This window comes from Protomyctophum bolini, assembly GCF_963924005.1.
Source record: "Protomyctophum bolini genome assembly, chromosome: 12".
In the NCBI taxonomy this organism is placed as follows: domain Eukaryota; kingdom Metazoa; phylum Chordata; class Actinopteri; order Myctophiformes; family Myctophidae; genus Protomyctophum; species Protomyctophum bolini.
In genome coordinates, this window is record NC_137873.1 from 11,355,777 (window position 1) to 11,381,084 (window position 25,308).

The window sequence follows — 25,308 nt, forward strand, 5'->3', positions numbered from 1 at the left end:
CCCATATTTCCCATCATTTTGTAGTTTTCGTGAGAAGGGAGAGGATAGAGATTGAGAGCAGGAGAGAAAAGTAAAAGACAGCTCTTCTGCCAGAAGTGGGTCTTCTCCAGGTAGCTATACGTCTTCCTCTCTTCATCCTGCCTTGCGGGTTCCATGTTAGAGCATGTATGCTTTGTGACTGAATTGTTTTGTTGAGGGTATGAACAAGCCAGTTACATTTTGATTGATCATTGATTGATTGATTGATTGATTTTTATTTAAAACAAATTTAAATAATAAAAAAAACTGGTCACTGCAAAAAGAGCTAATGTGTTTGCAGGCTTTCCCCGCATGAAAAATAAATAAATTATACACACACTCTAAAGGGATTAATCTAAACAAGGTTTATACAGGCACATCTTCAGCATAATCTCAGAGACTTAGGTCTGGCATCTGCGACGTGTACATCCACTACTTTGTGTGGAATTTGCATTATGCATTACAAAACCCTTAATCTTCATGTTACAGCACGTCCCCGCATGACAATCACCCATTAGACCATTATGTCTCCACCTGCAAAGCAATGCAACACATTTTCTTCTTTCTTTCACCTCATCATGAGGAATCATGCATGCACTTCAGAATAAACATGGCTCTGGTGTCTGTCTGCTGTGTGTGATAGTGCACGCAAACACTGACAAATATCCAAAATGTGTTCCGGATCTGTCTGACAATCATTGCCATTACACTGTCAGAAACGTCTTTCAACGTCACACTAAAGGCTAGACCAAATCAAGGGCAGGCCTCTATAGCTACCACCTGTGCTTCCATTCTTTGTTCCAGTCATCTTCTCACCATTAATTATTTTCAGACCGCAGGAGCGCATGCAGTCCAACCAAAGAGTGGAAGGCTCTTTGAGGAAAATCCTAGAATCTGGAAAACATTTTTATTTTGGCCAGAGGGGCTTCTATATCAGACACTGGCCAACGCAAGGGGCTATCCACCCCTCCCCCCTTTCTTTCACTTCTCAGGCATTCAGGCAATGTCTGAAATAGCCTCCACCCTGCCACTTAATTTGCATTTAACAGTCAGCAGCAGCACTCAGAAGCAGCACCCTTCTTGTAGACATACTGTTATCTTTCTCTCCATCACCTTAAGCCTGATCAAGATTACAGTGTGTTCTATGAAAGCAATTTGGGAAAGTTTTTCCTTCCTTTGGCTTTGTTATATTAACAGAGAACCTAGGCTTTTGTGTGACTGTGATTAATGTAGCAACCCAACAGAGAGGTGAACTAACTGTTTTTAGTGTGTTTTAGAGTTCTTTCAGTTTCACATGACCTGCCCTGCACTGTGGGGTCTCTCTACTCTATAATTAGTTGTGATAATATCGTGAGATGATGCGCCTCATGATGCTGTAGCCTACTATCCCCTCTGGTAGAGGATTTGAGGGGCGGGTCCTCAACCAACTTTGGAGACTGGTGATTTGATGTAGGGAGGATTTTCCAGTGTCAGTTTTCCTGCAGTCGGTCGCTCTCCCTCCACGGATCAGTGGTTTAGCAGCCCAGCCTCCCGTCGGCGCGCCACTCACTCGGAATCAAATGCTCTCCGCTTTCCTTTTTTCTTTTTTTCCCATGAAGAGCCCTTTACCTTCAGTCTGAGAGCCGGGCTTAGGGGGAGCGGATCACAAGGGCCCAGTTTGGCTTTCTTAAGAAGCATACAGCACTACTTTGCACACATGGCTCTGTTGTAGAAAACACATCATATATTTGTTGTGCGTGAGTGTGGAGGATTGTGGAAGGGACCATTTTTATTTAAGGTCGCCCGTTTTTTTGTACAGCGGCGGTCACCATGGAGATGCAAAGATGGGCCACAAGGTGGAAAACGAAACGATCGCTTTGGAGTTCCGCGCTAACCACTATCATCATCACACTAACTTTAACTCTGCAAGCCGCTAATGTCAGAGCAGGTAAGACGTCCCAGCCAGTTAATTTCAACATCCTTTTGCCACGGGCTGTTATCAAACGACGACACCTAATGACATGGAACCTGTACGACCCCCAGCTGTGTTCAAAGTCTTTATTCTGAAAACGTCCGAAATGAAAGAAATCCGATCTATCTTGCATGCCACGATCGACATTCCACACGACTTAAAGCATTCTCATCTTCTTTCGCTATCTCTCGCATATTTGTACGCTCATCTGATTTGTGCACCTCTTTTGGCTAATAAACTGTGCTCCTTTTACGCGTAATCCCCCAGAAGTCCGCATACTGTGTTGAAAATGAGCCAACTGAGAAAGCCGCTGGCGTGCAGGTGAAGGTTGGCCTATAATGGGCTCCTTCCTGTGATGCCGCTGCGCTGGAATCTGCCATCCAGGTGTGGTTATTCTGGCGAAGAGAGGGATGTTGTCAATTATTAAATGTGCCGAAGCTCTTTTCTGGATGAGAAACTGAAGGATTTTGCTAAAGAAAATATACTTGGTTTGGTCACGGTCCGCGAGTTGGGCTAAACTATACAAGACACATCCAGCTAGAGGAGAGAGTTCACTTTAGTCCAGAGCTGGAGTGAAGACAAATTTCACATTTCCGTCTCAGCCCTGAGGCTAAGCTAATTAACATGCTAATTTTTTGCGTTCCTATTTTCTATTCAGACTCGGCCCATCGCAAGCATGTCCGCTTGGGGTCGTTTTGGTTTTACGCAAGGCTTTTACGCAATGGCACACTCACTGTGACAGTGGGTTGACTAAAAAGTAATCCCTTACGTTCTTCTAAATGCCCACCCTCTTTTTCTTCTCTACCGCGTTCTCTGATAGATTTTCCATTTATGCAATTTGCCAACAATAATTAAGTCATATTAGCATATTACATATTTAGCAATCCTGCAAATGGATAGCTTTGTATAAAATGATGAGATATATTTGATTGAACAGATTGGCCATACTGTATGATTTTAACCCCTTGGGTAGCCTGCGTGAAGTACACAAGCTGGCCAGAAGGCTCACCATTTCTCCACACTATCCTGGTTCCCACCAAGTCCAATAAGGGGCGTTAATGGAAAAAGAAATCTGTCGAGTAGTTTCCCTACTTTAAGGCAGGTATGTGTGTCAGATTCACATGCTTTTCTTTTAGGAAAATGTGGTCCAGACTAGAGTAGCTTTCTTTTGTTCCCAAAGCCATACAGTCAAAATATGTTTTGGTCAAGACCAGTTTGGATATGCTTTCTTTTACAACCTAACCTTCTCCCATTTCACCTGCTTTGTAATATAATTATGACTTGACTGAATTATGAACATATACAAAGATACTGAGAATAATTTAGTTCCACAGTCCACAGTTTATTTCTATTTTTAAGATGGCATCTTAGGTCATCTGTGAAGCAGCAAGCTACTCCCAGGATGCATTGCATACTGGCTGGACAGTGGACACTTCCTGTCAAGTTTCAAGACCCGCCCCTTAACCCCCACAACCAATTGCTTTTTAGTATTGAACTAACTGCACGGATCATACATTCAGAATTCACCCAGTACAGGCCATATTGCAGACAGCTCCCTGAAATGAAAAGATCATGACCACAGTGGCTTGCCCATTGCCCATCTTTCCTTTCTGTCTGATATTTAAACTAACCATAATTGCATGATATGCTAGCAAACATTTACAGGCTTTCCAATGGACTGTAATTGCCACTTGTGCTGCCAACTTTCAGTAGATGGCAGTGACACGAAAAAGACCAGCAAGGCATCCCAAGACGTTGTGCCGCAGATCAAACCCACAAAATCGTGAAGTCAAAATATCAGGGATTTCAAAGTTGCTTGCAAGGCTAAACTTAAACATCAAACTATACCATATAACGGAGCATAATGGGTCAATCCATGTGGCACGATTCTTGTAGTCTTGTGAGCAAAATGCAGCTGACAACAGTATAAATAGGCATCCGACTTCATGGTTCCACTGTATCATTAACTTAAGGATTGTTTTTTGGGGCTGTGTTGCCGACTTGGAAATGGATTTTCTCTAATGGTTTGAACAGACACTTCAAATGTCACTTATGTGTCAGCTCTGTCTGCGAGGAAATGTGCACCCTCTGACACGTTATGTGGCTTGTTAACATGGCAGGTAGTATATCAAAAAAGCCTTCAACAGCAGCCAGCAAAACGTGTCATTGACAGCATGCGAGATTGTAAGTTTACCCCCTCAGACAAGTCTGTGGATTGCCTCAGAGCTGCTGTGGTGCTGTAGGCAGTGGCCTAGTCCAAAACCCTGGCTCTCTCTTGTGGTTTTGCATCCTTATCATTAGTGATGTGCTTTATTCCTCTGTTGGGGGGCGGATTAGATGGGGAGTCTTTGCTAAAGATGTGTTGCAAACACCCTGCGTTCTGGCACTGTATGTCCTAAAGGCTGAAAATTCCTTAAAAAAAAAGCTGTGCATGCTCATTTGGGGTCTTTAATGGTTTTGGGATATTGCCTGTTTTTTCGAGCTCTTTTGTGAGTAGGAGGAGCTATAGTGAGTAGAGAAGGAAAGGGGTTGGGGGTGGGGTTGGTGGTGGGGGCGATTCCTGGCCAATTCAGCACATCTGGAATATATGAGGCCTTGAGGTATGCAGTAATGCAGAAAGGCATTCTGAACCTCACAAAGAGACCTTTAGTTTAAACTTTTTTTTCATGAACCAGTAGCTCTGTAGTTAGTTGGGACAATATTCAGAAGAGCCACAGACTTATTTTTTTTCTTCCTTTTTATGAGGCATTCGGTGTGAGGTTTAAAAGTTGGCTTTTGTTACCTAAGAACTGCATTTTATTTGGTTGGTGCTTTGCGAAGCAGTACAAAGCAAGTTCACTGTTGTCTGCTGTGGGTTAAAATGAACTCAGGTGTCTGTGCTGTGGTACTGTGTGTGGACCAGTACAGTATGTATCCCTGTGTGTACTTCCTCTGTGGTTAACTGAATTCTATCTCTATCTGTATCGGTTCCGCAGATTCAGAAGCAATATGTATATATAAAGCTGCTCAGGGACCTGTGTTCTAGTTTGCCAATAAAGACCACATGCTGCATCGCTTGATTTCCTGACAGTGCTGCCTGCTTAACATTGTTAACGCTCATTTTGTGTGTGTGTGTGTGTGTGTGTGTGTGTGTGTGTGTGTGTGTGTGTGTGTGTGTGTGAGAGTGCGTGCGTGCACGTATGTGCGTGGTATAAGATGTGTGTTAATCTGGAAACAAGTCATAAAATCACTTCAGCGCTTTACGTTAATTTAAGAGCCAATTTACTATTTCTCTATTTCGTTTTTCTTCCTTTCTTAAATGAGCACATGGTTGATGAGCATTTGATTCACTGCCCAAGAGTGTTGTTTTTCTCATCATTTGAGAGAGGGAGGCAGAGGGAGATGTATTGTATTGGAAGGACAGAGAGAGAGAGATTATTTATATTTATTTTCTTGAATAATACAGTAAATACACCATTTTGATTTTGGCCATGTTGTTGAGAGGGGGGGGGGTATTTCTCTTATTCTTATTAAAACACACACACACACACACACACATACACACTTACGCAAACACACACAGAGAGAGACAGAGAGCTGTAAGGATGTTGCTTGCCATGTGTGTTTTGGTTGGAGGATGGTAGAGAGGGAGTGGTGCCTTTGCCATAATGGCTTCAGCATGTGATGTGAATGTATAGCTCCGCCCACCAAAGCCCCACCTGGACAAGGGGAGGAAGCAGGAACTACAGGATCAGCACTTCCTTAAAAACATTGAAAATGTAAACAGAGATTCATGGCAAATTTAATCTCATGATGGCAAAAAATGATAGAATCCCCTTCACCATACAGATTGATGACAAAGCATTTTGTTTATAAGGTAAAGAGAAGGAAGAAAATCTCAGACCTGTCGAGCCTGACAGTCAAGATTACATGTGTGCCATTATTAATGGATACATATGAACCTCTTGGCATCCCTATTGTGGGCATTATACAGTAAGTGAAAATGTTCAGAACTTTTCAAAATGTTTCAAATCTTCTTTGAAAATAAAAATAAGCTGTTGATCTGACAAGCTGAGGTTGATTGGTTCAAAAGGAATCAGGTAGAGTCTCTGTTGTTTGCATAATCAGAAATTAAATTGACCTAATGCAATTTTTTCTAACATTTGATTTGAATTACTGAGGAGTGGACCATGTATTTTGCTTTGAATTACTGAGGAGTGGACCCCTGCATGTATTTAGCTTTGTTCTTGACATTTCAAATGGGTATAGAACAAACTATTCCACCCCAGTGTATCTTGGCACACTGCTGGTTCCTGGGTCATTCTGTGTTATGGAGTATTATACTAGACCATAGAAAGACAAGTAGATCAAAGGCACCACAGACTCTTAAGAAAAGAGCTTCTTTGTGGTGATTCCCCTCAAACAATGTTCCCACAAATGTCTTGTCTCCAGTATCAAGCACATGAAACCAGTTTGGGGTACTTTCTTTTTTTATATGAAGAGAGATTTCATATAAAATATGTCCTCTCTCTTTCTGGGGGTCTTATCTTCCCAGTAGGACTTTAGGCAGACTGTTTAAGCATTGTTTATTGTGACTGGAGTTTTTGAAGAGGCCTGCATCCTGTCTCTTGCTGAAGGACAAGCGGCCGGGTGGCGTAATGTCCAGACATGGTTGTACACAGGGCTTTGCCGCTTTGCTGCTGTTTTTCTTTATTTGTCGTTTTTTTGCTCTGACTAGGCAGGATGTTTTTAATACTGTTGGATTTTATGCACCTAGATTTATTGATTTAATGTTGTTTCTGATGTGTAAGTTTGCTTTGGATGTTGGTTAGCTAAAACATGATTCAGATGAGCCAACTTGCCTGTGTTGTGCCGGAATCGACTCCCTGTTTGGAACTCAGCCATCTCTACCCACCTATAGCAGATCTATAGCACCTCAGGTCTATAGCCTGTCCACAAACCTCCAATAGCTGCCTATATTTGCACCATAAAAGGTTAAAGTCCTACTATTTGTCACATACATTGCTACATATGCAAGATTTGTTCTCTTCATTTGACCCATCTCTTTGAACGGTGAGCCGCAGCTGCGCTGCTCTTGGGAGTCATTTGTAGTTGATTTAACCCCCCAATCCAACCCTTGCTGCTGAGTGCCAAGCAGGGAGGCATTCCATTTTTACAGTCTTTGGTATGACCCAGCCAGGGATCGAACCCCGACCTCCCAGTTTCTAACCACACAACACTCCTCCATATCTCCACATACTGACCCCCACAGCTACACCCACTCAACCCAGCCACCTCTGCCTGCGTATGGTGCTCCCTAGCCTACACTCCTACATCTCCTTGGGTGAAAGCCTAAGGGCAGTATAGGGTTCTGTTGTGGGGGTGGGGAAATGGTAAGCCACTGTATCTGCCTGTGAGTGGTCGAATGGGAGACAAATTCCACCAGGGAATAGCATTTTGGCACAACGCGGGTAAGCATTTATGTGACAGTAGTCAACCGAAGGGGGCAAACGTTAGTCCGACGTACCAATAGTCCGACATGCGTGACTCACCCATGGCTCCCACGTGCAGTTAGGGTTAGGTTAGGGTTCGGTGTAGGGTGTTGGACTGTTAGGATGTCGGACCAAAGATATGTACCCATCAACCGACACCTCGTACAAAACCAGCATAACCTTGACCTACATTGTGGACATAAACACAGACTGTTTCTTCTTATACTAGCGTATAATGGAATCTATCCAGGGTGCGGTTTAATTTCTGTCTGATGCAAAGCATATGAATCACTAATTACTTAACAACACTCAAGGCATGCTCCCCATTTACGCTCGCTCCGAGAGGATTTTTATGATTATATGTGACAGTGTACAGCAGCATTACAACCGTACTGTGAATCACAAGGCATTGTGAAATATGTGGCTCAAAAATGCTTTCTGATTGGTCAAGTGGCAGTTTAATAATTTATTCTCAGATGTGCAGTTATGCCTCTAATTGTTCAGTACCAATAACTTGCCAAACATAGCTCTATAAATGACGTAGTCCTCACTTATATGAGTTCATCAACGAGGGATTTTCTTTAATTTCTTAACCGCTTGAACTCTATTCTTCATTGGCCGGAGTCAACCAGGTATATATATATACTAGGCACTCTTATCTTTTCTCTCTACACCAAAACATCTTCGCTGAAAATAGCCGATATACAAGCTCACAACCATGCCGCGTTGCGACACGTTGTGAGCTTGTAGATCGGCTATTTATGCTAAATGTTCAGCCCTAGAACAGGGACGCTATAAACCGGGGTCTTAATATCACTGAGTGCGGTGAGATGCAGTTCTGTCTGTCTGTCTGTCTGTCTGTCTGTCTGTCTGCGTCTCGCCGTCTCTGTTCCAGACCACATTTGGGGTCAAAATAATGTTACATAATAATGAAACTTCATTCATTCATTCATTCATTCATGAAAATCATTCACTTCATTGGGGTCGGCATTTCAAATTTGGCTTGACTAAGTTTCATAAGACCCTATACGTTTGCAAAACCAATGTGTGCGTGCGTGTGAGAGAGAGTGTGCAGCCTGCATGGATGCTTGCATGCGTGTGTGTGTTGTTGGGTGCATACGGTAACCTAGCTTGTTTGTTCTTATCAGTCTAATAATTGACTTTAGATTGACAGTACTGGCATGTCATCACGGGTAGAGAGGCCCAGACCGTCAGCGGACCTGTAAGACTTGTCATCAAAGTGTTTTTTGTGGACTCACCTCAGACGGTCTACCTCTCTTTAACATAGTCTATCCAGTCACCACGCCCATGGTGACCTGTAAATGAATGGCTGCCTCTTCTATTTTCAGCCGAGGCAGTGGTGTAAAGTAACTAAGTATATTTACTTAAGTACTGTACTTAAGTACAATTTTGAGGTATTTGTACTTTACTTGAGTATTTCCAATTTCCAATACTTTTACTTCTGCTCTTGATAACTTTAGGTACTAGTAACCTTTTCGATTTTTACTTGTAACAGAGTATTTCTATATTGCACTTTTCTTTTAAAAAGAAAACCTTTTCCACCACTGCCCATGGTGACCTGTAAATGAATCAGCTGAGTGGAGGTAAACCCAGACTTCCTCACATTAAATCAACAGAGACGCTGTCACGTATGTACAGTCTGCAAGGCTAAGGCACCCCCCATTTAGTAAGCACACTTTAAAACATATTAACGTACTTATTAGGCCTCTTGACTTCAAATCCCCTATAATCACACTGTAAATCACAGCGTACCTTAGGGCATGTGGTGGGAGAGTGTGTAGGGATGGGTGTGGGGGGGACTGGGGGGTAAAGTGCTCATAAAGTGGAGAGTATGATTTTTCAGGAGTGCTGAAATGGCAAAGTCACAGAAAAGTCGGTACAGGGCAGGCAGGAGTGAGGCAAGCCTGATTTATAATTGGTTGCATGTCATGTGGCGCACGCCTAAAATGAGCCGATCTACAAGCTCCCGACTTTTCCATGGCACGCCACGCATACCTCACCCCAGCCTCTCTGCTGCTGAGCTTCAGTACCGCTGACAGCGAGTGGGCTGGTGTAGTGTTAAGGAGCGTGTAAAGCCACCACCTCCTGTGTGTTTTTCTGTCTCCAAAGGGCTCCGTGAGCCACTTTGGAGGTTTTTATCCCTAGATGCTGGGGTTTTGTGGGTCGGGCTCGTACCAGGGGGCCCAATTACACTCACTGAATGGTTCCTAACATTTTTACTGCTCGACTGCCAGAGCAGCTCATAAAGAAACAACTGGTGGGACTGACAGAATTGGCCGACAGTCGGTGACAGAGGCGAGGGGGGCCGTAATGGATGTAAATGTTGATTTATCATCAAAATGCCAGTTTTGATTACGTTTATCATCGACTGCTGAGTTGTGTGTACAGTGCACGCATTCACTAACAAAGTCCACTTTCATTGTCTGGTCAATGAAGCATTCTCTGCTTTCATCCCAGTGGGAGATATCAACGTCATCACCTTGTTAGGAGTTGTGTAACTTGCGTTGTGAGGTTTTGGAGTTGTGACCTTTGTGTATACGAGTGTTGCTCAGCGTTTTGAAAGCTTAGCATGTATACCGACCATTGTAACATCGCTAAGCCACGGTAATGGGGTTTGTTGCCACTGGGGTCACCTATATAGTTAAAATGCTGGCACGCACTGTAAAATAAGGAGCATTTTGTTCATTGTCTGCTTCCATTCCTCTGCTTCCATTGGATTTAGCTGCCTCCCAGAGTTGATCCACAGAGTTGATAGTGGCTTCCTAACATTTCCAGGGTTAGCGGTTCAATTCTGTACCTAATGCATCAACTTACTGGAGAGACCTCCACGTACTGATGTCTGATGAATAATAATAATACAAAAATAAATTCAGTGAATACTGGGTGGAAACAATAAAAATAACAGCATCACAGAACCAATGCGAGGACTTTTTAGGGAGGTCTATCAGGATGTGGTGTTTAATGCACCTTTCTCTCCGTGGTCAAGGCCGAGATTTCTGATCGTCTGACTACGAGAGACTAGCTGCCTGTACTGTTTTACAGTGGCTTCCTAACATTACCAGGGTCCGTTGTTCAATTCCTACCGTCCGTGACTAATACAGTGCATAGTTAAACCTTTATACTGTACACTCATGGTAGTCTGACATGCTTTGAATAATAGCTTCAATTAACTAGCACAGCACAGCATTTGGGTGGTCTATGTTATGGCATTTCAAACTGCCTAATGGGCTTCAGTTATGAGAGCCATATTTCTCATGTATTACAGTAGTATGTTAATCATGTCCTGTGGCATCCTACTGACTGTGATTCTCCTCCCTGCTTCCCACAGCTGAACCTGTGGATGTACTCAAGGTTCTAGACTTCCACAACTCTCCGGAAGGAATAAGGAAAACAACAGGATTCTGTACGCACCGGAGGGGATCCAAACCCGATGTCGCGTTCCGAGTGGGAAAACAGGCCCAAATTAGTGCTCCCACCAGCCAACTTTTCCCAGGTAATCACACACACACACACACACACACACACACACACACACACACACACACACACACACACACACACACACACACACACACACACACGCATGCATGATATAGCAGGGGTTCCCAATTCCTTTTGACCCAGGTACCCCTTGGGGGGGATATGTTTTTCCAGGTACCCCCTCATCCTCGCAACACCGATAAGCATATCTACAACCTTATTTAGATGTTATTGGAACTATTTGTATTCAAACTTTTCAATCAAAGTCACAACACATTCTCACAACATTTATTTAAGATGTTATCTTTGAATAGATGTAGACCTATTTGACAGTGCAGAAACATAATTGCCTTCCTTGATGCATCAATAAGCATCAACGACCATCAGCTGGTCACAGTCACAGACAGTCACAGAGCCTCAGCCTCTGCAGTGCTCTCTGAAAGTGACTGCCTGGAGTCTGTATCATTTCTATCCAAAAGCAAACACATACATATCCATAGTCGGTTCACGGGGGCAACAGCTGCACCAGAGTGCTCCAGACTTCCCTCTCCAGAGCAACATTAGTGACTTCCTCCTGGGGGATCCCGAGACGTTCCAAGGCCAGTCGATGTGTTTCCTCCAACTGCGCCTTGGTCTGCCCCGGGGTCTCCTCCCAGTGGGAATGTGCCTCGAGGACCTCCCTAGGGAGACGTACGAGAGGCATCCTAACCAGATGCCCGAACCACCTAAGCTGGCTCCTGTCCAGGCGAAGAAGCAGCGACTCTACTCCAAGTCTCTCTCGCGTGACTAAACTTCTCACCCTGTCGCTAAGGGAGATGCCAGCCACCCGTCGAAGAAAACTCATTTCGGCCGCTTGTATTCGCACTTCACAACCTTATTCTTTCGCTCATGACCCACACTTCATGACCATAGGTGAGAGTAGGAACGGAGATTGCTCGGTAGACAGAGAGCTTTGCCTTCTGGCTCAACTCTCCTTTTGTCACAACAGTGCGGCACAGTATATAGAGTGTAAAGTAGCGATATATTAAGTTACTTTTCAGCGAAGAATGTAGAAATATATTTATTTTACCATTGCAGGGTTGTTTATTTTTTTAAAGGGGTTTCCAAGGTTCATAAACCTCCCTCATTGCCTTCAGTGACCGCATAAACTTGCAGAATCAAACAAATACGAAGAATAAAATAAAAAATGAAATATTCTGGTTACATTTTACTTCAGCATGATTTGAAAAATATCCCCCCAAAAAATAAAGCATGGTTCAATCAAGAACCAGATAAATCTGATTGATTTGGATTTTGTCTTGACAAAATGCGACTGTCTCCAAACCAGACTTGACGACGGGTACAGACAACAGTGTGCTGTATTTGGCCGAGCTCATGAATGCTAACTGGGTGTTCGTATTGACAGGCACAGCCTGATTCCCCAGCTTGACATAATCTGATGCCAGACTCTGTTTGTGAAAAATAAACCCACCACATTTATTGTTTTAGGTCTGAATCCATCGGGAGAACCCCCAAAAAGAAAGAAAAAAAGAAAACTCTTTGATAATGTTTACATTGGACTGGCTACCGCCGTTTAAACTGCTTACTGCTCCCAGGCTGAGCCTATGATTTGATAATAAACTGTAGAAGAAGAAGAAGAACAGGAAGCGTGGTCATTATTATTCGCGCCCGGAGACATCAGACTGTTGACAGACATGACTGAGCTATTGGTCAGCTCCCAGTCTGCCACTGGCAGTACCACGGTGTGCCACGTGCATAACCCTGACTTCTACTTCATTAGTTTCAGTGTTAATTTCATCGACTAAAACTATGATGGAAAATGCTCGTCGACCACCTTTTTTCACTGACGAAAACTAAACTTCAACTAAGCTATGACTGAAACAAATATAACAGATAAAAACTAGACTAAAATGTTAGGGAGGGACTAGTGGAGAAGAGATGCAGTAGAACTAAAAGACAAGTCATTTTATGTTTGATTGAGCTCGGGTGTTGCACTTGCAACGTTTTCAAAATGTATCAAGATCTTTAAAAAATAGCCAGATCTACAAGCTCTTTTTGTATAGCCTAAATATAAAATAGGGCTTAAACACTAAAGCTGCCAAATAATTGTAGTGGAGTAAAAAGTACAACATTTGCCTCTGATTTGTAGTAGAGAAGTATCAACATACTAAAAGGAATTGAGTAAATGTACTTTTAGTTGCTTTTCCACCACTGCATGCAACTGTAACTAACTCTGGCTTTATTATCCATACTGTAACGTGGAATGCATTTCATCTGCTGTATACTATATTATGATAACGTTAAAAAAAGAAAAGACTTCATATCCACCAAAGGCCCGTTAACCCTTTATTGCTAGACCATAATGGAGAAAGAGGCACCAGTTGCCTGCTTGCCTCATAGTCATACTGGCAGGATACCCAAGACACACATTTTAATGGGGCACAGAGTGCCGTTAAACACGTCCTCCCAGTCTGTGTGTCTTGGGCCTCGTCCAATTTGGCCGAGTGGCAAAGGAAAAAATAAAGGCACACAATTGTGTTTGATATTAGCAATTAGATCTCTTGTGATTGTTGGCTCAGCGTAATTGCCTGCAAACCTTTCAGCTTAAGGACTGGAAATTTGTCGGGACACAACTCAAGGTACTAACTAAGGGTTGAGGTGTTAGCGTCGCCACGGAAACAAGGTGTCAGAATGATCCCTGTCGAGAAAAGAAAGTATTTTTCATGTAGTTTCTTTTCTTCAATAGCCTGTTGTTAGTCTTTCACTGAAGTGAACCCCATTAACAGTCAAAGGATGACATTTGTTAGTTGTTCTATTTACACGGCCTATAAAATTAATGTGGCTGCAAGATCACTTTTAGCTTCTTGCAGCGCACGCCAACTACCGTTTTTTCGACTGCTTTAATAAAGAGCAGCCCAGGTCCAGTTGTCTAGACTACTTTGCTTTATGTGAAAGAAACAACTGAAAGTTTGACAATTATGTGTTGTGCCATTATTCAATTAACCCATTTGAATTGAATTAAAGCCAGATTCCGGGTATGAATGAATTAAATGTTGTTGTTACTCTATTGTAGAGTGTGTTCATTCAATATGACTAGCACGTCTGCAGAGGTTGGAGGTGGCCTTCCTATGGAATTTATTCATGATATTTATTAAGAAACATTCTGAATTTGTTTTTAATTCATGAAACATTTAGATTTTATTTTGAAATAAGGGGATATTTACTCGCGAGTCGCGGGCCCATAGAAATGAACCTGTGACCCACACATTGGTCCCGAATCCAGTGTTTTGGAACCTGTCCTTCCCTTTATTTGGCTATTGGACATGCATTACAAATATAGATGAACTAGTAGCATACAAACCAGGCTGACAGTTTACTGAATTGGGAAAGAAACGTAGAGTGTTTGGGCATAGATAGAAAAATGAGAAGAGGAGGAAGGACGGATGGAAAGAAATCAAAGAATGCGTGAGATGGGATTCTAGGTCTAGGAGGTGATGGGGAGTTGAGGAGTGAAGGACTAGGGTGTGAGGGAGTTAAGTTAGCATCTATGGAAACTAAAGATATAAGCATTCACTTTGTTTGGTGTAGTGAAATGCCCCCCCCCCCCCCCCCCCCCCCCTTCGCCTTTATTTTATATGTTTTGATGGAGGGACAGAGAGTAGGCTGACAGGAAATGGGGAGAGAGATGGGGAGGTGACACGCAGTAAGGGCTGTCGGGATCGGGAGTCGAACCCGCGGCACACTGCCAGACTGGACTACCAGCCAAGGTGCCTGGACCGCTGAGCCATGGCCCAAGCCTGGGCATGTCATTTTAAGTGAAAAAAGCATAAAAATAGCAAAACAGCAGTTATTGCACTGGATGTCGTTTTTGCATTGGGTATTCAAAAATACTTAGTGCCGCGTTGCCAGCCTGTACATCTGCTATTTGTGAACATTTTAGAAAACCCCAAAAGTGTTTAATGCAGGGGTTAATATAGACAAGGAGATGAGGTAATGATACAGTAACCATAGACACAGTAACCACAGTAACCGTGCTGAAATAGACTAGTAGACCAATGCTACACACATAGTCAAGTGTTGGAGCGTCTGAAGTGGCTAAATAATCAACACTAACCAATGGTTCCCCCTGGCCTGTATAGGAGGAGTGTTCCCCGAGGACTTCTCCGTCATGTTCACCATCAAGCCTAAAGCCGGCCTGCAGTCCTTCCTGCTGTCTGTGTACAACCAGCAGGGCATCCAGCAGCTGGGCGTGGAGGTGGGCCGCGCCCCCGTCTTCCTGTATGAGGACCAGCATGGCAAGCCTGCCCCCGAGGAGTACCCCCTGTTCCGCTCCGTCAACCTCGCCGACGGAAAGTAAGTGACCGACCGACCGATCAACGCGCTCCCGGTGGCTTGGAGTGAGTGACTTGGTGCTGACGTGAGAGGGAGAGATGGGTTGGAGGTTGTCACTCTGGATATCTAAAATGGACCTTTTGTTGTATGATTGTCTCCCTGTCCATTGTACTCTGTTGTGAACTGGTTTATTTGTTGACTGCTGCTTGGTCAACTTACTTTTTGCTAGATTTCAGCTAGCTTACACATACGTCTGGTAATATCTAAATCCAATGTATGGGCTAAAGGGTGGAAGGCCATTCCCCTAATACGTGTTGTACCCGTTTTTCCCCCGTGGTCAATGTACTTAGTGCAGTACCCACCCAGTATCAGAGTACATGCAGGCCAGTCTATGCTGTCACTGTACTCTATGATATCATAATACATAGCAAATATCAGTATAAAAGACAGACAGACAGACAGACAGACAGACAGACAGACAGACAGACAGACAGACAGTCAGACAGACATGGAGATTTGGCCGATCTATAGATATTCTGGACAGCTGCCGATCCGACTGACCTCCCACTCGGCACATAACTCCCTCGGGTCACTGGGGTGGGGGACACACATGCCAAGATGCATGGGGTGAGGGTCGGTCAGACCCGTGACACAAGGGGGTCCATTCCTGGCCAAGCATTGGATGTGATGAGTTGGGAGTATAAGAATTATCTTTATCGATAGCTATTATAGGGTGACTCATGCCGCACACATGTGTATTCAGTTAGATTAATGATACGTTCATTCATGCATACACACATTATAGCTATTAATTGTCCCTGACTGCAGCAGAACTGTAAAGTATGCCAGCAATATGTTGTTTAATGGATAAATAACTCTTGCAGTGCAGAATATGCAGGCTATAAGCAACACATTGTAAGGATATTCTTAAACAATAACTCACTTGTTTAATTCTCATGCTTACACTGAATTGATTCATGGAGAGTGTTGTTGGCTAAATGATCCCGAAACAAACAATTCCACGTATTTATTTATTTTCTCTTTTCATTTACTCAGTATGTACTTTTTTTTTTTTTGCCTCACCACAGATGATTCATCATCATTAACATATGTTTGTGTTGTCACATACTCCATATGGGAGAAGTCAAGACAGTAAAGGCTAATTGATTATTGGCAACTATATGAAATTACAGTCTTTTCTTTCCCAGATGATTTAGAGCAGTGAAATGCTGACGTTCAATTGCACCCTGGGTTGGCCTGCATGCATAACTGCACGATGACGCCAATGCCAAACACTGAAAACAATGTGCACTTGTCTCAGGCATCTGAGCAAATACAACACACAGAATCTGCCTTGAAGTGATTTCACGCTGGATTATTTCTCTGTCATTAACATTAAATCAAAACGTGTGAATATAGTATGTGCAAATTGTAGCCATTGACTCTCAATTTGCAACTTAGTTAGTGTATCCACACAAATACTATCTGCCTCCTGCCGAAATCAAAAGCAATTTCTTCCAGGAACCCGAAGATTAAAAACTGGCTTACACATAAAGCACTGCTAATGGCCAAATGCATCCAAGTTCAGGATATGATTTATGAATATGGAGCTTAAATCATCGATTTCATGACCTAAAATAGGAATGCTACCATTCTCATTAATCAATATTCATTGAAATGACCACAGATTCACATGTTTGTTAAATGTTGGCACTGCTGATGTCTCGTGTCTTGTTGTGTTGTGCAGGTGGCATCGCGTGGCCATCAGTGTGGAGAAGAAGAGTGTCACCATCATCGTGGACTGTAAGAAGAAGCTGATCAGACCGCTGGGCAGGAGCGACCAGGCCATCATCAACACGGAGGGCATCACTGTGTTTGGCACCAGGATTCTTGATGAGGAAGTCTTCGAGGTAAGCCATTGGCCTATCAACATTGGAATCCGCCTGGTTTCATCAAGTCTGAATCAGATTTAACTGCTAATCAGATTTGATCCACATTCCTTGCTGGTTTGAAATGCGATTAAAATCAGATTTGAGAAGCCTGATTTATAGCCAGATTTATATCTTGTTGTATGATGTGTTCCTTGGCAAAAATAGCTAATCTACAAGTTCACAATGTGTCACATTGCAAAACATTGCAAGCTTGTAGATCTGCTATTTTTGGCGAGTGACATTGTTGTAAGAGTATAAGTGCCGTTCTATTCACTCCTATGTTGTTATTACGGCATTACCACAGTAACCAATTTCAGATAGATTGACTATTTCTGAATAAACCGATATCATCTCTTGCAAATACCAGTGACATCATATTTGAGAAACAAATCGGATTTCCCTGCGGTCTGAACAAAGCCTTTGAGTTCGTCACAGCTGTGATGGAAAAACTGTGTAACTGCAATGTTGGTGCTGTTTTTTTGTTCTAGTGTTCTTGATTTGAGAGTTATACATGGTCATTCGTGTGCTTTTATGAGTTTTATAGCCCTTGGGCCATTGATAATGGTTAAAAGCTTACAGGCGTCAATGAGAAAATCCTGAGAGAATTCGTTTTGTCAGTCTTAAAAAGCTCTCTCTTGGCCCAAAGGATTAGATCTGACAAAAGCATTATGCAGCTCCGGACCAACGTGGTGTTACGTGAGTGTTGTTTGCTGGATCTCTGCTTCCGTGGCCTGGATCATTTAGTTCAATTTACCTGGAAAAATATGGACGTAATTAGAAGCACATTGTTAATTTCCGGATTCTCAATGACTTAAAGGGATATTTCAAACGTATCGTGTCCAAATGTCTAATGGCTATACATTTTATTTCAATTCTACTAAATTATTTCACCACCGGTACATGTTTTATGGACCGCAACAACAATACTGTCTTTGTGTACACTTGTTGGCGAGAGGCATGGGCAAAGTCAAAGTCTTTGGAAATGGTACCTCCTCTAGTATGCTCTTTTTCCCTTAACAACTTGTTGGATTTTGAGCTTGAGTGGCAGGCATAATAAAGGGAAATCCTGAGAAACTGAGAAAGCATACATAGGCTTCAGTTGTTCATACTGTGTACTGTATGTCCTTTGTAATGTGTGTGCAGAGTGCCTATCATTACCAATTCATGCTTCAGATTATTGCCACTTATGGACTACAATGGTGTTCTAAACTAGCCTGGTGTGGCCAGACTAATCAGTAATCACTAACAATTTCGCTCTGACATATTTGTCTGGTTTCCAGGATAGTTCCAGACTATAGTCTTGTGACTTGTGAGCTTGTATACCTGCTATTTTTAAATGTATGTATGCTGTATCATACGATGGACGGAGCATATTATTAGGCCTTCCGAGCTACCGGTTTTAGCTCAGGTAGCACTGAGCTCAATGGAAAATCTGACCTCCATGCTAGTTTTGCTCAGAAGACAATAGAACCTCTTTGATCTCAACTTGTGGAATGCTTGCTAACAAGAACAGCCTGCTAAATGCTTGCCTCCAGGTCACACGTCTTTGAGCGGAGGAGCCACTTGAAAATTGAATCATCTCCTTCCTCACCGCTGGGTTTTGCTGGCAAGCTGACCTTAATTAATGGTTAATGGTGGTATAAAATGTGGACAATGAGAAGTCATGGGCAATGGTTTTTTTGTGGGGATTTCTTTTTATGCTGCTGTGGTTTATAACGCAGTGATAAATTGTGATAGATAGTCTTACATTTAAGCCATTGAAGCTCTTCTCATTTAGAATGACACGTATTATAATAAATAGATCAACATTCTAATCGCATTACAGCAATTATGTGACTGGAAGAAAGATTGCACATGATTTTAAAGTGTGAGACATATTAAGGAATAGAAGCTAATGAAGGAATGTTCCAAAGGGTTGTTTTTAGAAAGCAGTGCTTTCCCCAGGTCTATTTTTACTGATGGTCTCGGGCCAGCAATTGGCCTTTTGTGGGTGTTCTTTGTTTCAACATACATTAAGCTAAATGGAGTTAAATTACAGACCAATTTGGGGTTTCTTTTCTCCATAGAAACTTGGAAAAGTGAAAATGGTTTTAATTTTTCCCCCAGGGGCAGAGGCTGTTCGCACATTTTTAATCACAGTATCAGCCACACTACCAAAGCTGCCTGCGGTGATGATTGCCGAAACAAAAAACAAAAAACCCTATGCTTTAATTATTTCCACTTCAGCTTTAATAGCTATGGGTTTGTTGATCGCAAACTGACTATTTGTAAGCTAACTGGACTGTAATGACTCAGCCCACAAACCCTTTAGCATCCAAAAAGCAACTGCCTTGATTCATTATATTCCCAAAGATGAAACGGGTTCACAAAATTATATTCAAACCATCTCACTTTCAAAATGTCCTTAACCCATTTTGACCTGAGATCAGATTCTAAAATTGTCTTCTACATCCTGACAGCTTTCTGAAAAAGCTATGTTTCTATGTCAGTGGTTCTTCTATTTTTCAAAAATAGCAGACCTACAAGCTCATAGTGCGCCACCGAGTGGCCCGCTATGAGCTTGTAGATCTGCTATTTTTTACTAGCTAAAGCATAATCAGTAGAATCAGTATACCTCTGCTCTGAGGCGATGTGAGCCATTGTAAAGTGGCTAGCCACGGTATCTAGATGGCAAACACATTTTGAAACTCAGAAATATGTTTGTTATTGCCATTCTGACCAATTTTCCAAAGATTTGTGCTCCAAAATGTACAGTACATATTGTGCAGATGCACCAGAAGGCCTTGGTTACTCTGTTAGCCTGTTGACATTACATGGCATTACTGTTGTACAATACAATTGGAATCTTTGATAGGAGTGGACTCATTCGAAACAGTTGCCTTTTATAAGCCCAGCAAGTTGCCTTTTATAAGCACAGCCCATTATTGTACATTATGCAGTCAATGACAACTTTGCCAGAATATACAATACTTTAACCTATTCTGGGCGGGAACCCCTTTTGGTGTTTTACCCCCTCAGGCCGGGTTCTGTACAGTATTCAAAAATGTAAAAAAAAAAAAAGATTATTTGATTTTTTTCAGAAAACTTAGGTCAGGATTTAGAGGCGTTTTAAGAATCGGCCTCAGGCCTAAATGGGTTAAAAAGCAATTTCCACACTGTCCTTCTTTGAAATATATATCAATCATGATGATTTATATTGTTTTTGATCCTTGAAAGTCTCACAGGGCCAAAGACATTAAACAGAAGTAATCAATGGACATACTCTACTTTGTTTGCACTAGGTCAAGCGGAACGCATATGCTAGACATATTGAAAATTGATAAAACATGGAAAGATTCTCAGATAAACTGGAATTGCAAATAGATATGATTGAATATCGTGTTATACTCTCAGTACAAGACTACCCTGACACCCATTGGCTAGAGCTTAACCAGATATCAAGGTGCTTAGATGCAACGCAGTCAAGCCTTTGGACCCGCTCCGGTGTTAATCGTGTCTGTTTGAGTTATTTCCACTCCTCAGATCGATGGCAGAGAGCATTGGCAAAGTACAATAGTATGTTTCAACATTCTTGGAGTACAAACTTGTTTTTTTTTTTACCTGCCTTACACAAGACCCCAGAAAAGTTTACAATCACACCTACAGTACCTCAAACCAGAGACATGTGTCAGCTGCCAGCCACAGCTTGAGCTAAAACCTCTGATAGGTTACCTGAGACCACATGGTGTAAACAAATCATAGTTGTTTCATCACAGCAAGCCTGACCTTCAGAACTGTGGCAACGTTTGTTTATCTTGTTATTCATGTTACTACTTTCAACCTGGAGAACATACAGTAGCCACGACAAGCTCACAACGGGTCACCATGCGATGCGGTGCGTGCTGTAGCTATTTGCCCTATTTGCGTACAAGGAAGTGTAAGTAGTGCTTAGAGGTCCAGTAAGTGATGTATTTTGTTAATGTTAATATAGTAATGATAGCAATTACTATAGAGTGTACTGCAGAGTGTCAGTGATAGGGGTCTTCCTGTCTCTCCAGCTCTTTAGTAAACCGAAAAAGCATTGACAGGTCGGGATACCAATTTGATCCAGTCAGATGCAAGGATGAAATTGAAAACACACCTGAAAATCTATGTTCTGTTTATTAAAGAGCTGTTAGTAGACCGGGAGACTGCTGTGATTGAACAAACACTATGAATGGCAAGGATTCTCACTCACACTACCTTTAAGTGGTTAATGGTGAGCGCACTCAACATGCGTCTCCACTGAGCTCTGAGCATATGGCTACCTTACCGCTGTCGATTGTATAAGCAGGTGTCAGCGCTGGAAAGCCAAGCGAAAGGGAAGGAAAGCTGGGGGGAAAATATGATGAGCGTGTGCTTAGTCTCTGCCCAGGCAGCGCTGCGCACAGACAGCTGTTTAAGAGATATGGCTGTTGACCGCCGGGGGCCTCCTCCTCATCCCCCTCCTTCTGCACCGTCTCAAATAAAGCCACGAGATATGTGTGAGCTGAAACCATCACTCTGTCTCTGTTTGTTTCCCTTGCAAAGCACCGCAGCGCAGAGCGCAAAGGACTTCTGACGCACAAATGCATGTCAAGTCCTGGAGTGCATGTGTGCGTGCGTGTGTGTGTGTGTGTGTGGCTGTGCACACACACCACATATTGCTATACTTATTAGGACCAGATGTCCCCACAAGTATAGTAGAACTTGAGAAATCGACCTTGGGATGACCTTGGGACCCCACAAAAAAAATGTTGTTTTTCAAGGTTAACAAAGAAGAGCTGTGTGTGTGTGTGTGTGTGTGTGTGTGTGTGTGTGTGTGTGTGTGTGTGTGTGTGTGTGTGTGTGTGTGTGTGTGTGCACGCACGCGCGTGCGTGCGTGTGTATCACCGAAGTGAAGGTACTTTATTTAGCTACTGTAGACAGCAATATCCAGAGAGTACAAAGGTGGGTGGGTCCACTTTTAGTCTAGTTTAGAGTTCAATTAAATACTACTCCGGATTTTACTGTACAAAATGTACAGACTCATACCAACCTGGTTATGGAATTGACTTCTCTTATGTGCTCCAGCCAGGTCTTGGGAGTGAATCATTGTTTATTGGCTGAGGGAGAAATGGCTCGACTGTCCCTAATCACTCTTTTCGCCAGAAAGTATCGACAACAAAATGTTTTAGCTTAGACCTGTTTAATGGGAATTTTGTAATTTGTTCACAGTTGAATGCGTAGAAACAGATGAAGCGGTTGGTTGGTTGCAGTGTGTCATTGATTATACTGAAAATGTTCAAAAAGAATAAGTTCAGCAGGAAAAAGCCAAGGTGGCCTTCTTTTCCAATTTGCAGCCGTGCATTTTGTATTTTTGAATGGGGTTTGAAATGGGCTGCATGAAACTTGCACACCGCGTAATCGTTGAGCGCGAGAACAAACAGAGTCACGCCCCAAAATATTGAGTCGCAGAGTTTCTCTTCTGTTATGCATTCTATCCCACACACACACGCACACGAGATGGCAAATTATTTGTTTACACTCCGCTGTCACGCAAAGCGATGCAGCGGCGGTGGCGACATCTCGGTTTGAGTAACGCAGCAGTGAATGAGACCCCTTCAGAGCATCCTTGTAGCATGTGTCCTCCCACTCCCGTACAGCAAAAGAGGCTGTAGACATCTAGAAAATCATTTTAGACCACTGGCTGTCATCATGAGGATCGGGGACCCGTCCTTGATAGTTAGGAACCAGATGGACTCTTACGGGCCTATAACTCTGAGAGTTTATACAAATGGAATCATACAGATTGACTGTGATGGTCTAATCCAGATTAAACTGACGTTCCTTGAGATGAAATTGGGTGGGTGGTGACTGCTTTAGACTGTCGCCATTCATCACTTAAAAACTGACATCTCTCATCATCTCACAACGCCCCCTTTCTCCGTCCGCCAACCCGCCCCTTCCTCTTGCTGTGTGAATCCCAGTGACTTACAGACCAACCCTCTTGTCCCTCCTTGTGCCTCAACCAAACATACCATGCTCTAAATGGTCCCCGCAGAGCCATGAGGTAATGGGGCCACGCTGTGTGGCGCTACTGACAAGCTGCATTTGATGTGTGTAAAGAGAGGGGATAATACGGAAGGAAGAGGCGAGGGAGGTGAGAGAAAAGGCAGGGCAAACAAGCAGGCAGATGGTGCAGTCTGTAAGGCCTGTACAGTATGTTGTTTTTGGGGACTTTTGGGGCATTAATATTCAACACCGAGCATGACTTTTGTCTGCCCCTGCTACTTAAAAAGAAACTTTAGATGCCTGGTCTGCGCCCCTGACCACAAGGGGCTGCGTTTGACGTAAACCTGGAAAACTCTGCGTGATACGAGACATTTCCCCCCTTCCTGGAGCTTGTACTATCTGGAAAGTCTATTTTGTTCTTATGGCAATTATGATGATGTGCGCCCCTCCCAGGGTTTGGACAAGGACGCCTATTTAGATAATAAGCGTGTCAAGTTTATCGTGTGTTAGACAAAGGAAATAAACAAAAGTAGAAGGGGGAAAAAAGTAAAGCAAACAAGGAGGCGTCACAATTCCAAATCGCTGAGGCGCTGCGCGGACAAGAATGGGCTGCACAGTATGGAATTCATAAACGGGACAAGCATGTAATCCGTGATAAGCTCTTGTTTGCACTTTCAACCAGGCATCAGAGCTATTTCGGACACTGATATACTGTCACCATTAAAAACATAACATAACCCCCTGTCTGTGTCAGTGCTGAGCTGAGTAAAACCTTGCCCATAGTGCAGTGGGAGGCCTTCAGTGTCACCGGTAGGTCACAGTGATAGATTGACAGGAATTACCTGGCACTTAGCTCAGCACGGCGATTACTCCGCTTGAGGGAGAAGCAGAGGCCTCATCAGGCCAGGTCACCAACACTTGCCCCGCTGACTCAGCCAGCCGCCGTGTTGTTGTGATTGGTGCATCAAATAGTGTTGTCATCTTTCTAGGAGACACAAATCCAGTTTCCATGATCCAAGATCATCGGAAACATTTTTGATGTTACTGTAATCAAGGTGGCGTTTAAGGACTATCAAAATAATGTTAATACTGCTGCGTATGAGGGTCCTTGAAAAAGATGTTTGGCCTCACTTGAAAGATTAATTTATGGCTGTGAATGAATTTATTTGGGAGTGATGAAGTCCCGATCCATCATTCCATTTGATTTATGATTGTGTCATTGATTTTCAGCTGTGGTTCCGTGCACCCGCGTGTGCGTGCATGCATGCATGCTTGCTTGTGTGTGCGTGTGTTGGTTCCCTCTTGGCCGATGCTGCAGGTGCCTCGGGCGTATTTCCAAGCGTGTATTAAAGGTGCATTAACATCCAGCAGCTGTTTCTGAAGGCACTTTGACCTGACTGTACCTCGGATGCATGTGCACCTGCACGCCGGGCTACGAGCTCTCAACCATGTAATCACACACTTACACGTTGTTGAACTTGCACAATTACAAATGTACTACTCATATCATTTCGCGTATAATTCTTGTGTGAGCTGCATGTTAATAACTAGAATTTCGCGGCCGCGATCAGCAATGAAGTGGAACCTCAAGGTACCGCCATTGTTCGACTCAGACAAAAGTGGAAAGAAATGAGTCATTTTTTTAATCCTGACTATCCACAGTTTGTTGCTCGCTCTAGAGGTCCAAATACAGTATGTTATACCGTAATCTTTTTGGCATGGCATAGCCTCTGTAGTCTGTACGAAGTAATGTAAAACAAATTGACCCCTTAGGGGTAATAAAGCGTTGCCTTACCTTACCGTTATGTCATAGATTCATGACTTAACTGGCTCATAGTATTCTCTGCTCTTGCCTCTTCGTGCCAAGGTCTCCCAACAGGACAGCATCACACATTAATGTAAATCACATTTTTCTACAGCTGGCAGTGGTTTTAATTAAGTTGTCAATTAGTCTTAAAAAAAACCATGTGACTCGGAGATAAACACTGTCTTTCCCAGGGCTGTTTTGATGCTGCCGAGACAGCCTCCCCTCCCGCTAACGTGGGACAGTGAGTAATAATATGGTGAAAAAACAAACTGTAATTTTGTTTATATCAGTGATTAGCCCCAGTAC

At 43.0% G+C, this 25,308-nt stretch overlaps 1 protein-coding gene across 1 annotated transcript in view; it reads left to right on the forward strand.

Annotated features, from left to right (window-relative positions):
- Positions 1-1,486: 1,486 nt before the first annotated feature.
- Positions 1,487-25,308, forward strand: part of col11a1b (collagen, type XI, alpha 1b) — a 121,632-nt gene continuing 97,810 nt past the window's right edge. The window contains exons 1-4 of the mRNA XM_080777961.1: positions 1,487-1,945; positions 10,790-10,954; positions 15,081-15,294; positions 17,021-17,183. Coding sequence (XP_080634087.1) covers positions 1,828-1,945; positions 10,790-10,954; positions 15,081-15,294; positions 17,021-17,183 — 660 coding nt within the window. The 5' untranslated portion in view covers positions 1,487-1,827. The remainder of the gene's footprint in view (positions 1,946-10,789; positions 10,955-15,080; positions 15,295-17,020; positions 17,184-25,308) is intronic.